General features: G+C 41.3%; 1 protein-coding gene across 1 annotated transcript; it reads left to right on the top strand.

The window, feature by feature from the left end:
• Window positions 1–729: 729 nt before the first annotated feature.
• On the top strand, window positions 730–13,157 carry LOC110980653 (amyloid protein-binding protein 2-like). Its single transcript, XM_087141096.1, has 12 exons — window positions 730–1,089; window positions 2,482–2,570; window positions 5,076–5,227; window positions 6,195–6,318; window positions 6,749–6,917; window positions 7,348–7,505; window positions 8,108–8,213; window positions 8,539–8,663; window positions 9,153–9,238; window positions 9,504–9,694; window positions 10,091–10,256; window positions 10,860–13,157. The coding sequence occupies exons 1-12, from the start codon at window positions 949–951 to the stop codon at window positions 11,096–11,098; spliced, it is 1,746 nt and encodes a 581-aa protein (XP_086997222.1). The 5' UTR covers window positions 730–948; the 3' UTR covers window positions 11,099–13,157.
• Window positions 13,158–14,956: the final 1,799 nt, after the last annotated feature.

The following is a 14,956-nucleotide window of genomic DNA, read 5'->3' as shown; positions in this document are numbered from 1 at the left end:
CCCGTAGAAGTGGTTGGTAATTTGAACTGCATTGATAAGACGCAGCTCTGATCACGTTTTCCTTTATATATGTATATAACTGTCTGAGCCAGGCAAAACAAAACGAAATTTCAGAGGAAATTTAAATGTAAGCTGTAGCCATAAGCAAGAGTTGCTCCATGACCAAGTGCAGGGGGGATTTGTGCAAGAGGGCTGAAACGTTTGGAACTTTATGTAACAAATTGGGACCATCCTCAAAGGTGAAACTGCTTTACATGCTTTTGAAAGTAAAGGAAGTGAAATTGTCTCTAAACATCTTTCATTCTAACCCCCCCCTTTGGAGCATGGCTTTCATTTCCTCTCCCCTCCAGATCTGTAAATGCCTGCTTTAGGCTGATGCCGGGCCTAACAGAATGATGCTGACTTCATACTTGGCAGTGTATGTATATAGTGCGGTGGCGCGGGGCATGTGCAACCCCAGTGGAAGTCCGTAGCCCCCCCCAACACACTGTGTAAACCACCGGTCCACCCCCTCCCCATGTGTGCACCTTCAAGAAATTTCACCCCAGTTATATCAATGGGCATGGGCATCAGCAAGATTTCTCTCTTTTTTTGGGGGGGGGGGAGCAAAGCATTCGTTGGAGGGGATTAATGTGGAGAGCTAGAGTTTTGTTTTTGGTGTTTTTTTTTCATGTCAACTCTTGCATGTCTTGTACTATTAGATTGTAGAGGGCGCACGTTGGTTTTCACGATCATCCCCGGAAAGTGCCGATGATGTATGACGATCGTATGATGATGTACATGTACATGTACATATGTACAGGCTAACTCAACTGTGCATATATTGTCATCATTGTGTCATCAAGCTAGTCAAACCGACCGTGCAAGTATTTGTCACATTCAGCTAGTAACATGAATGTCAACAGACTAGTAGAACCGTGAAATTGGTACTTGTCGTTCACTCTCAAAATGGCGGTGGCGAGTGAATTGGAGTGGGTTCCGGAGACCCTGTACAACTCGGCCATTACTGCTGTCGTGTCGACGTATTCTCGTCACCGACTGGAGCTTCGATCGCTTCCGGAAAACATCCAGTTCGATGTTTATTACAAGGTTAGGCAAGTTTCACAGTCGATGGAGTTGTTAAATCCCTGAAATTGCGTGTTGTCTTTGGAAACTGGCCGGATAATGTTGCTAATCTTGAGGCAGAGCCAAATGCTACATGTACATGTACATGTACATCTGTGACTGATCGTCATTGTCATGTCATCGGGTCATGCCTTTGCGCTTGTTGTAGGCCTACTGTATACTGGACTGCCTAGGCCCAGGCCTTCAGTAGGCCTACACATGTCTGTATGTCGATCCATTGTTCATACTTGCTTGTTAACTAAACCATGTAAACCGTAGTTTGCAGTGTGTTAACAAAGAACCAGCTGGAGAAATGCAGTACGCTGTACATGTACCTGGAAGTGGAAGCCTCATGTTAGTTCAAACTCAAAGTAACGGCCTAGTGCTAACACTTTACATTTCATAGAATCAAATGGAGAAATGCATATTTTGTATAGAAATGACAACATTCTGGCAATTTTACTTAGCAGGTGCTTAGGACACAGGCACCTCTCATCTTTCTCTTTTCATGGTTTTGTACTTTTGAAATGTTTATTTTGCTGTCATGTGGCAATGTTTGGATACGTATTACTTTTCTTGTTAAATATTTTAAACATGGCTCTAAACCAATCATGCCAACCATGATATTAGCTTATTGCACTGTTTCCTTGTGGAAGTGAGCGTGTGTTCTGAATTCTGTCCACAGGTTATTGAGTTGGCTGTGTAATCACGGTTATATACATGTAGTACACAAGTGTGGGATCATATCTCAGCCAGGCCATGCCGATAAATTTCAATTTTGTTCCCTTCCCACAATGTCTCAAAGTCCCAATACCTTCCCTTAACCCCAACAGTCCCAAATCCTCCAATTTCAATATGATTTTACATACACCCTAGGGGGTTAAGGTTAATAATGCTTTAAATTGAATTCCAAGTTACATTGTAAATTGTAGGATGTTTCACTCTTTTCTTGATCAATGGCTCTTGGGATTTTTTAAAGGGAAATAAAGTTTGAAATTGCACTAGGTCTGAATTCCATCTCATAAAAACAAATTTACAGTGACAATACATATTTATGGAACCAGATGAGAATTTGTTCACAGTAAAATTTCTGTTTGCCAAGTCTCCCAAAACACAGTGCATATTCTGTTGTCATGCTGGCCAAAAAATAAGCGTATAAAAGCGTATTTTCTGTGGGGACATTTTCCACGTAAGAATCAACGTATATGCCGCGGCTTATATTAAAAAAAAAAGCATTGTATTTCTTTTCTGAAAAATATCCTCTTTTCAAATGTGTAAATGAGACATCATTGAATCATCTGACCACTGAAGTATGCACAGAAGCCTGGCCAATGTATCCCATAAGACTGTCAGCTCTATTTTCTGTGTTTCATACAGCTGTATAAACAAGGTCGACTCTGTCAGCTGGGCATGGAATTCTGTGAGCTGGATGTCTTTGCTAAAGTTTTACGTGCCAACGACAAAAGGTAGAACCCTCCATTGATGTTATCAGCAATACCAACCGGTGACAAACATCGGGCTCCTAATTTTTCTTGGAGTATCATTGTTTTTAATTCAAGTTGTACCTCTTGGAATACTCAACACTAGCAATAATCTTAACACTGATATGAAGGGCCTGACGTTTGGATCCCAGCAGAACCAGAATCTAGAACTCAAAACTTGGAAGCACATGCAGTGCATGTACATGTGTATAATTTAATATAAACAAACACGTGCATGTACATGTCAACTCTGACGAGACATGCACACTCGAGAAGGTAGGCCTACTGCCTGGTTTAAGATTTTCAAATTGGTGCATAGTGCACATGTGAGGATAGAGCATGCTCAGTGCAAATGCACCCAACTCCAAATGCGTATGAACCTGTGTCAACACGCAGTATTTCCCTATCATGGGGAAGTTATCCATTCAGTTGAAACAGAGTAACTACAGTACTTCCACATGCTGTGGACTGTATTGTGTGTGAATGACTCATACGAGGGGTTTTGTTTTGCCCAGCAACAGTTTCCCCTGGGGCCCACCTCTGCACATGTTTGAGTCTGTGTGGGACATGCCATGGCAATTTTGCAACTGTGTAACGTACTCGGTGTGAGCTCGAAGCACTGCTGCCATTATATTGTTGCCTGCTGTGTAGGGGTCCATGGTGATTTGTACACCCTTGAGAGCAAATGGCACCATGGCCTGTGCCTGGGGTGCTATGTGCCCCCTTGTTGTTCATCAGCACATCATACAGGTGTGGTAGCTCTGTGTGACTGAATGGTCCACCTTTCATTAAGCAATATGTAGAAGAGGGATGTTAGCACTTCTGAGCCAAAGATTTATCTATCTCCCCCAATCCCATTGTGTCTTTACAAAACAATCACTGATTTTTTTCCCCATACATCATTATCTCTGGTGGACCTTCTCCATCATGTACACTGTACATGGATTCTGATGATATCAGTGAAAAGCACTGGTAAGGTTCATTATGAAGGGGTTCAAGTTCCATCCAATGCATCAAATCAGATCATGTTTTCTAATGCTGATGTACAAGGCTGCAGAAAACCTCGTTGAAAAAGTCACGTTGTGACTGCCAAATTTTTAAGGTGAAATGCCTGACGGCATCTCTGGAAGGCTGTGGGAAAACTCTGTAAAACGATGGGTGGAGTTTATAATAGACGAAGTTTGATTTACTCAGATTTCTGGTGACTGTATTTGTTTTTCCTGGATAAGCTGTCAGGCTTGGGATTTCCCCTACTCTATTGGGCAATATTTCCTGTACATACAAGTAACTAAGAAAATATTGCTCAACAAGGTTTGTGTCTGGTAACCAAAGACTAAAACTTTGTGCATCCTGTACACTGTGTAGCACTCAAAGAGTATGTTTTGAGAAGAGGGAGTAGTCCTCAACATGTACTATAAACACATGGTCTGGTCATTAGATCCCACACAATTATTTACACACTGGTAACCTAGGATACGTACATGCAACCTATGTAGGAAATTAAGAATGTGGGTTTCTTATTTGAAAACATAATTCAGGATACATTTCCCATGTGCAATGGTACATGTTTATGACGCAAAGAGCTGTATTCACTTCCTGGAGTGCCATCTCCTCATTTTCAAATTCCCTGCATGGACTTAGAAACGTTGATGCCATCTTGAGCGCAGACATTTTGAATTCATACATATGTGTGTGTTTGTAGAACATAGTGAAATAATGTAAATTATTCCAAATAGTTTGCAATGCCCGATGTACATGTACTATCGAATAAAGTGTAAACTTGTTCATTTTCTATCAGAAGTATACATGTAAGATGCATTAGCAATATGCATTCGCATGGTTTGCACTGAGTAATAGAAACTGGTTACCGACTTAGTGCGCATTTTAACTCATTGGGTCTCAGCATTAACAATGCATTGTTGTAGAACTGAGAAATATCTGTAAAAGAGCATCCCTGCTTTGGACTTTGCACAGCATACGGTTAGCAATGAAGGCAAAAAATGTCAGTACATGTACAGTATGGATTTTGTCCAGAAGCACCAATCTGTTCATCACTGTCAAGGTTATTTGTTAAGAGTTGGATAAATACATGTACACGTGTATGTGTACGTTCTCTTTACTAATAAAATAAGGCATTGAAATGCTTTTTGTGTCCGTATCATTGTTACATGTACATGTACCAGTATCTACATTGTTAATTTCATAACTACATGTATGTAGCCATCCCACAGTATCAGTACGTGTATGTACGGCATGGCGTAATGACAGCTCGAAGTACCAAGATCTTTCACTATGCAGTTCTTCTCTACTGTGAACTCACAATTCACGGTCATTTATGCAAAATCATACAACGCCTTTCAAAAGTTTGTATTTAGGTTTCAAAGCATTAAAACTGCATTGTGGTGAGCTCTGAAGTGACAAGGAGAAAGCACACATGAAATGCAGTGCAACGCCATGACAGAATGAAATGTTTGTGTGTTCGATACTCAGACATCTGCTTCACCATTGCCTGCAAGCCTTGATGGACCATGGCGTCAAGGTGGCGTCAGTGCTGGCTGATTCCTATGCCACTCAGGCTACCCTGCTGCGTGTCGAGCAGACCAGCAGCATGGAGAAGGCCATTCAGCTAGCATTTTCACTCGGTAAGCTTGCTTATTTAGTAGAACTTTGAAAGTTGAAATGGAAAAAAATTGAACAAATTTGAAGCAGTCTACGTTCCCCTTGTTCTGGTAATCACGTCGGTAGTCAGCTTTGATTCGCCTGGTTCAACACCTTGTTGTAACACAAAGAGTCTTTCCGTATCCAGGGTACGTGTAAATGTGTTTCAAGATTGAAAATTTCCCATACCTCTTCCGAATTAAGATAGCCAACCTTTATGTCTACTATTCCCATTAACCTCGTTTGGACAAATGAAAAAACTGCTTGACCAAGCTGACTGACCATACCGATTGACAGGACTGACCAGACTGAGACTGCAATTCGTAGAATAGTTTGCTTTCAGGCTCTGACTGTCAAAGAAGACCACTCAGCGTGCTCTGTGAATGATTGGGTTATTCAGAGAAAACAGATTGAATGTAAATGCACTCATGAGAGTATGTGTCCTGGTGACAGTCAGCAGTGCACATTTTTACTATGCCTACCGTACTTTGTTGCTGTTTGTGTTTCTTCCTCACCAGCAGCCTTGAGAGAAGCCCTGGGATATACACGAAGCTATTGAAAGCCTTCATTTTGATTGATAGAAACCCTGTATACTGTATATATGTGATTACTGGTATGCTTCCATATATTTCAGGGACACTCTAACGTTCACAGATATTCAGATTCATCCTGTCAATCCAAATAGAAGTACTTGTAATAGAAACAGCTGAAAATTGAACATATTAGTGTTGTTCTTTTCAACACTGACAGGCATCTGTGCCATGTGCATATGTAGCATGTAAAGTACCGATAAGCTACTAGTTTCTGGGTCATTAATCATGTACATGTACATTTGCTTGTGAAATCTGCCTTATTAACGGCAACGTTTTATGCACAGTTTGCACATTGATTCAACAGCTTTGGAGTACATACTGAGTTCAATTTTTCCTCCTCGCTGTCTGTTTGTCATAGGTGGATTCTTGTCTGAGGCAGGTTGGTACTATGAGGCAGAGAAGGTCATTGATGCTTGTCTCAGACTGTGCATGCTACACCAGGATGAAGCCCATCAGTGCATGGCATATGAGTGCTGTACAATGTAAGTTGTATGTGTCTATTAGTAATTATTGGGGGAGGGTGTGGCTTGTTGGTTAAGGTCTGTAACTACCAGTCATAGGGTCAAGGGTTTGAATCCAGTAGGTGGTCACATGGTGCAGTCTCTGGAAAGTCTTAATACCCTGGCTTGTCTGTCTACACCCAGGAGTAATTGAGGACCTGTGAGGATAGAGGTGATTATAGTGTCGTTGAGTTGCAAAGTCGCACTTGAAATATCAATATAAAGCTGTATCCTCCCAAGGGAGCTGAGGTGGGTTTCTTGGAATTATTACAGGCCTGATGAGTAGGCTACTAGTAGTGACATCAGCACATTGACACTTTAGAAATAATCCGTGAAAACAGTTCATTTTTTTATTTGCTGATAATCATATTACAAGCAATATAAATATTGCTGAATGTTGTTGCGCTTGTAGGTTGATCCATGTGCGGAATGCCAACTGCCGATATGCCCAAGCTGAAGATTCTTATAACAAAGCCATGAGCATTGTGGATAATCTGCAGAAGAAGAAGAGACAGCTTAACCTTGCTGCCCTTCACGGTGAAATGTGCGCTCTTCTCTTTGCCAAAAGCCAGTACGACGAGGTTTGTCAGTTCTTTTTTCATGTTATTTTTATCTTGTTTGTTTCTCCTGCGTTGTTTGATCAAGCTTCGATGTCGCAGTACATCCAAAATTCAATTCTCACCCAAAATTTGCTGAGACCCGTACTCAACATTTTGCCGAGATCACCCTGGTGAACTACTTTCGAGAACTTGTTGTCCATGAAAATGTGGGCTTGACAGTGTTTTGAATCTGTGTATCCAAGACTCAGTATCACAACACAAACTGTGGCTCCACATTTTTGGCGTTGTGATTGTCATGTATTGCCAAGTTTTGTAATGCCCCTAAAAAAGTGCTGAATAGTTGAATCGGTTGGGTCCAGTTTTTCATAGAATTGTGATTGAATTCTACATTAGCCAGTTCTCGGTTGTCAGCTGAACATCGACTGAAGTACCCTCTTCTTTTGTGTCACAGGCTTACAACCACTGCGTTCAAGCCCTCAAAGGCATCAACAACAACATACCGGTCCGCTGCATCGTTCATATTCTACGGCAGGCGGCCAAGGCTTGTGTGGTCAAGAGAGAATTCAAGAAGGCGGAGCTTCTCATAAAGCATGCCATCTTTCTTGTCAGGTAAAGGAACTGAAAATCGGGAGAGTGGGAACTTAAAAGCTTGCTCAAGCTGAGAGTATACATGGGACATGTATGTTGTATTTCAAAACAATTCATATTGATGGTGTTGTCACTTTGGGATTGGGTGACCATTTGATGCAACAGTGCCCCAGTCACAGAATTTTGTTGAAGGACTAGAGGTGGAAGTGCCATTAGGCGTGCAATAAAATAGCCTATTTAGAATTGGGTGATGATGTAAGAAATAAAGAGTGCCATCAAATGTACGCAGAGAGCCAAAATGACTTGTGAGCAATCAAGGCATGTTCTGAACTGTTTCCTCGTGAAAGTCGGCATTGAGATCAAACCTTCAGATGCCTACGTTCATGTTTGACATGTTACCTGAAGAGACTTTAGATTGAAATGAGAAAGTTATTCAGTGTACCAAGTTGACTGCATTCTAAACACTTCATGCTGTGCAGTATTTGTAGACTGTAACAGTACAAAACAGGGACATGCGGTGCACATGAACAGTAGTGCAGAAAATAGTACAGCGAGATAATGAACAAATCTGCTTTCCTTCTAATAGTTCACTGAAATACTCTGTGTCTTTTGTGCACTGTCAGAGAGCATTTTGGCACAAGACATCCCAAATATTCAGACATCCTTCTAGACTTTGGCTTCTATCTGCTCAACATCGATTCCATCAGCCAGTCTACGGTTGTTTATCAGGTACTTCTACAGTTTGTTTCTTCTCACTTAATGCTTCTTTTAACAGTTTGAATAACATCTATTTGAACTCTACTCTTCATAAATGATTTTGGTGGGATCAAAATGTCGGACTGCCAGACATTTTCGATTTGCTTATTTCAAGTCAGTGCAGTCAGCATGCAGTTTGTAACTGGTTTTGCATTCTACCTATCTGAATTCCAATTCATTTGAAAGTGAATTCCAATGCTAATAGGTAATATAAATACGTCACTTTTGGATGTTGTTTAGTGACGCTTCATAATAATCTTCCTAAATAAATTGTAATCTTCAATTTCTACCCCGACAGCAAGCCCTTGATATCAGGCTGTCCGCATTCGGGGGGCGTAACCTCCATGTAGCCATTGCACATGAGGATTTGGCATACGCATCCTACGTCCACCAGTACAGCTCAGGCAAATTTGATGATGCTCGGTGAGTAGAGCTCTTGGGGTCTTTCAACACAACATCTTCAACCTCCACTAGTGAAGAATTTGATTGTAAAGAATGTGGCACTTGCTTGGCACCATTAACATTTGAGACAGTGAAATCATAGTGCTTTGCATTCTAATGCAAAAAGACACACATTTCTGTATTGTTTTTAACCCTAATCCTCTTATGACCCTTCCAAACATGCCAAATCCACCGAGTCTTGGAGTTGTTTGAAGATTATTCAAGATGGAAGAATGTCAAATCTATTTTTTTTTTTTTTTACAAAGGGTTAAGTGACCCTTGAGAGTTCAAAGAGTGTGCCATTGGTTTCCTGTAAAGTAGTAGATTTTTTGGTAGAGCATTCAGAAAGGTTGCTTTTGAAAATTTTAGGGTGTTGCAGTTACTGTTTGCACTCCGCCCTCTAAAATAACCATTTGTGTTTATGTTGAAGGTTTTTGTATTGATCATATTTGTTTGTGTATCATAACACAGAGAGCATGCAGAGAAGGCCATCTCCATTATCACCCAGATCCTGCCAGAGAACCACCTGTTATTAGCATCGTCGAGAAGGGTCAAAGGTCAGTCTGTAAGGTCATAACTATTTGACCTTTGCAAACATAAATACCTGAAGCCAATATACTCACAATTGGGTAAACAAGAAAACAGCATAGCATTGTGGTCTTGCTGCGGTAATGACCAGTAAAGGACATCGTATTCAAAAAATGTGTTGGCACTAAAAGCTTTATTTGTCATTCGTTTTCACTTAAAATATTCATGTTTGATATACAGGGCAATTTTTTTGTTTTGCCTTGTCTCTAAAACTAAAACCCTTTTTTGTCGCAGCTCTTATCTTGGAGGAGATTGCCATCGATTCTCACGACAAGGACACAGAGGGCAAGCTCCTGCAGGAAGCCCATGACTTGCACCTGTCCTCCCTCAACCTGGCCAAGACGGCCTTCGGAGAGTTCAACGTCCAGACGGCTAAGCACTATGGTAACCTGGGCAGGCTCTACCAGTCCATGCACAGATACAAGGTAGTGCAGGGTTTAGTTAGTTTGCGTCCATGTATTCACAAAGATATTTTTGTAAGCCCTTACTATCCTGAAGCCATAGAAATCTGTACCGGGATGTTGAAGTAAACTTTGTGGATTGGATGTCACAGTAGTACTGTACATCATGGGGCTTGATTTTGTATTTCATGTGTATTGAGGCTTGATTTTTGGAGGGTTTCTTTGTGATGTGCTGGGGTGGTTAGAGATTAAATAAAAATCACAGAGCTGCAAGCTTTCTAGATGTTGATCATTACCTGACTCTTGTGACGTTACAGTACGGTGATGTGACATGCACAGTAATCACAACACAAAACTCGGCCATTCTTCCTGACTTCATTTATAAGTGGGTGAAATATTTTCTCCCTGTGTGCCCAATAGGAGGCGGAGGAGATGCACAAGAAGGCTATCACCATCAAAGAGCGGCTACTGGGTGAGGAGGACTATGAGGTTGCGCTGTCTGTCGGTCACCTGGCGTCGTTGTACAACTATGATATGAAACAATACAAGGAAGCCGAGGAACTGTACCTGAGGTCCATTGACATAGGTATGCTTGGGGGTGTGCTCACAGAAAAAGAATTCAAAAAACAAAATGACACCAAGACCACTTTGGGGCTGCATGTTGCAGAATAATTGATCTCATGACCCAGTACTGAACAGCGGAAATAAGTGTGAAATGCTTTGATTTGTCTGTGATGACGCATGATTGAAGCATTTATTGTTATTTATATTAATAGCGTAAGTCCTCCTTTTGTGTATAACAGTTCAATTTTGTCCATTCAAAGCTAAAGCACATGGAACGTGTAGGGCGCATGACAATAAATAAAATGTGCTTTGTGTGCTTAGAGTGCCTCAAAAGGTGCAGTGAAGAAAATTGAAGGGCAAGTGCGCACAGATATGACATAACTTAAAGACTGCTAGGTTTGGAAAGACGAGCCTTAAATTTCCACCAATACAGGGGGCGATTCACAATAGTGCGTCTCCAAGAGTTTGCAACGCGTTGACCAATTAAAGTGCGTGAAATCTGTCGATCCTTTCCAAACGCGCATTGGGTTGACAGATTTTATGCACTGTGATTGGTCAACTCTTGGAGGGGCACTACTGTGAATTGCCCATATTGACTGGTCCCTCCCCTCCTCAACACCCACAGGGAAGAAGCTGTTTGGCCCCGGCTACAGCGGTCTGGAGTACGACTACCGGGGCCTGATCCGCCTCTACATCAACACGAGCGAGTTTGAGAAGATGAACGACTACAACGAGGTGCTGGGCCGTTGGAAGCTGCTGCGGGAGAGCTCGCCCAGCCCTGTCAACATCGTGGACTACCTGGCCAACTACAAGAGCGACCTGACCACGGAGCAGGTCATCCAGAAGTTCTTCAAGCAGGACTGAAAAATCAGTCTTCTTTTGTCACGATGTCCTCTGGTGAGACTTGAACCAACCTTGGGAACTGTCTTGAGTGAGCAACCATAGCATAACTCTTGTCGCACCCCACAGCAATTCAGCCAATCTTTCAGAGCATAGACCGAAGTCTGAAGTCCAAGCGTCATGTTCTAAACACATTCCCTTTGTAAAGATGAACCCATTTGCAGTAGTATCTCACCTTAAGTACCTGACTGCAGAACTGTCTATTCAGGAATTGCTCAAGCACGACTGAAGCCGTCGACACTGCAAGAAATCAATGTGTGTCGTCGGATTGATCTGAAGTGTATAATCTACATTCTTTCAGTTATTCTTGCCACCCGTTCAGTAATTAAGGGCAAGTTGCACTGGAGTTCTTTCAACAGGACTGGAGCAACAAGGTCCTGAAAATACCCAGTTGTGTTTTTAGAACCAGTCATAAGAACTGTCTGGAGTGTGCAATCATGGAGCAGGTTTGGCAGATAATCTCAGTACACCTTCGGAAAGTAACAGTTGGTCATTCATTTTCTTCAAACAAGAGCAAACCTGTCAACTTCTGAATAGTATCCGTTTGTGTGAACTGGGAACCAATTGTACTGGTGGGGTAAAAACCATTTAGAGTGTCTGGTTACAGAATCATTCATACAGTAATTTGGTTCATACCTTCAGAGATTTGAACACTCTCAAAGACCAAATATCCACAAAGGAGAAGCAGAGTCACACGCGAAGTTCTATGAAGACTTTGTGTGAGAAAGTGAACCCATCATGTCAGTATTCAGGAGTTCTTTTGCAGTATTGAAGCTGTGAGCTTCTGTAATATATCTACTCGTTGGATTTGAATGAAGATTCATATCTGAAGTGTCGGACTTACAACACAATTCTCGCAGACATTTGCATCACACCGTCAGAGTTCAAGATTCTTTTAAGACCAACCTTCGAGGTCTAACAATGTTCTCAGTGCGGATTGGAACCCGTATTGTTTAGTGTCAAACTACAAGAACAGTAAACGATTCATTTGGAATTTCTTCAAGTAGGGTCCAAGAGAGTCCCCTTCTGCTTAAATGTTTTCTCCTGGGATTGGAACCAGCCAGGCTCATGTGTAATTCAATTCAAGAGATCTGGCAGTAAGTAATCAAGTGCAGGACTTCCATCTAAAAATATTTGTTTTGGGGGATTTGGATGAGTCTTGTCGGCAGAGTTGCCAGCTGATAAGGTCATCAAAGACAGCTTCAAGCTCAAAGTAGAGCCTGCTTCCAAGACGCCCCAGTGAAGAAAATAAGCTGAGTTTTGTAGGAGTTACATCTGATGTGGGATTGAATCTGTGATTTATTAAAACCCTTCACGTGAAAGAATTGAAGGGTTTTGTAGGAAGCTGTAAACTCAGGCACTAACTGTAGTTTGACCACTAGTGGCACAAATTTACACGCAGTGTACCAACCCATAACAACCCTAGTCAAATCACTTTCGGAAACCCCACAACTGTCACATTTTGCCGTGGTTGGATCTTCTACTTCATTGACAGTTTCCGTCATATACAGTTACCTTGACATAAGTGGTTCCTTCTGTACCTAATTCCCCAAAGGCTGCTGATAACCACTGATGCAACCATGCATCAAGGCCTGGTTCAAAATATTTGATGACTACCGTAGATAGTTCAATCATCCAATCATACTGGTCATGATTAGGCTGAACTATAGTTAACTGTTAATCACAATCTCGCAAACTTGCCTCTTGTGGGGGTTTCAGCATTACTGAGAGACACCAAGACTTGAATTGAACAGAACCAGGGAGATTGAAAAAGAAAAAAAACGACAGGCAGTAAGAACCAACAGGAATGTAAAAATCCACAAAGCAACTTAAATGTTTATGTAGAATTTGTGCATAACCTCAGAAATGCTTATACAATTATGCACCAGCAAAAGTTCCAGGAAGTTACTCATAAAATGTTTATTCCAAGTGACTGATTTGATGAAAGTGTTTGTGGACTAGCATTTTCCCTAACATAACAGGCTGTAAAAGAAATAGTAAAAAAAAAAAAAAGAATTTAAAATGTACAATAGCAAAGTCCTTACTTGAAATTTATGGAATTTTGTTCTGTAGAAATAGTGTTCAGTTTTCCCCCTCCCCGTCTGTCACACACAGTCACAATCTTAAGCAAACCGAGCCCCCCCCCATTTTTTGACTGATGCATTTCAAACCCACAGCAACATCCCAAATATATGTAGGTAAAATCCTGGATAAAACTCATTGCACAGTTGGTGATTCTCATTCCCATGTCTCACACCCCTTCCCTATTTCATTGTCTGTGATTTATAGTAATAGGAATCTGTATATACAGCCAAACAAAACACAGCTACAGAGTATGTAGACGCTGTTTGGTGCAATATTTATGTCGATCTTTATCAACCAACCTTTGTACATTACAAAAAAGCTGTTACGATAGTGTACAAGCATTTAATCCTAATAAATGCAATATCACAAGTACAAAAGAAATGTGTATTGTGTATTTGTACTATTTGGGGGTGTGGCCTCTTTTTCATACAGTTGAATGCGAGGCTGGGAAACCCCAGCATCAGCTACCAGTCCATAATATACCATCAGTCTTCACTGTAAGGAAAAGAGATCATGTGACTTCACATGGCCACATACTTCCCTGAGCTCACTCCAGAATATGAAATTTTACTGTTCTTTAAATGCACTTGCCCCTGATTTTAACACTTAAAAAAGGTCAAAATGACCTTGTGAATATCAATTTTTCACCAAAGGTTTTGTACATAAGGAAGGTTCCCACAGGAGTTTGCAAGACTCTTGAAGTGGATAGTCTCTGCAACAAAGGATGAATTTTGTGTTACATGTATGGAAATGTACAAGGTCATTGTAAGATTTTTGGATTGAAGATCCTTGAGGCCGTGAAGACTTTATTATGTGCCAAATTACATGTACTACAACTTACATACTGAAAACTGAAGGCTGAAAGATCAATTGTGATTTCAGGAAGGAAACATGTTGACACTAACAAGCACCCTCTTCACTCTGTGAATTCTGTTGTGTATACATGCAATTTTACGCATAATTATGCGCAAAGCTTCATGCACTGACTTCAACCGGACTTGACAACATATCTGTAGGGTTGTGAGCAGATTTTCTCAGTGCAGGTTCGCTTTGACAACATACAAAGGCATGTCATCGTGTTGACTTTATAGAAACTACAGCAGCATGTTATTGATAGAGATTATGCATTGTTGGCGTCTCCATGGTGTCTCAGAGGCTGTTTTTGATACTTTAATTTAGTTACACGTACAAAAAATGCACCAAAGGTTTACTCGAGCCTATCCAACTGACACAAAGCTCTTGCCCTCTGAGGACCTATAGCCCATATTCATGTAACACGCAACCAGAATGGGTGCTGTGATATGCAGCCTTCGCAACTGTGCGTAGCATGTGTAAGTGCGAGCTTAGGTCAAGGAACTCGGCACACCTCCATTAAAGATGGGCAACGTTGTAAACAATGTACAACTTTGCATGTGCATTTTTAAAAGGAATGCCTCCACCAGAAATTATTGGCATGCCGGAAAAGTCAGACTCTGATATTGGCCCTGCAAGGGGGGGAGGGTGGTTGTAAAAGAAAAGTAATCGCTGGTTGGTTCTGTACATTCATGGCGCATACACATGTGGGCCACTCCATGAAGCGTCAGTATGGGTAAACACAAGTGCGACATTGCAACATTTGTGGATGCAATATGAGCACCCCTTCAACAGGCCAGTTTACTTTCAGGATAATTTGATTTGAAGTCTTTGGGATGTGTCCAGACTTCTGCTAATCGACCCCAAAAGTCTCTTTTTTGAAAT

The sequence above is a fragment of the Acanthaster planci genome, linkage group LG09 (assembly GCF_054643075.1).
Source record: "Acanthaster planci isolate LZ-2023a linkage group LG09, COTS_SCS, whole genome shotgun sequence".
NCBI classification, from domain to species: Eukaryota; Metazoa; Echinodermata; class Asteroidea; order Valvatida; family Acanthasteridae; genus Acanthaster; species Acanthaster planci.
The sequence above is the reverse complement of the archived record's forward strand: the minus strand, read 5'-3'. Positions and strand labels throughout refer to the sequence as shown.

Coding starts and splice junctions, on each gene's coding strand:
- LOC110980653 (XM_087141096.1), top strand. CDS start 949: ATGGCGGTGGCGAGTGAATTGGAGTGGGTTCCGGAGACCCTGTACAAC. Junction 5,228..6,194: donor TCAGCTAGCATTTTCACTCG/GTAAGCTTGCTT, acceptor TGTTTGTCATAG/GTGGATTCTTGTCTGAGGCA. Junction 9,695..10,090: donor AGTCCATGCACAGATACAAG/GTAGTGCAGGGT, acceptor TGTGCCCAATAG/GAGGCGGAGGAGATGCACAA.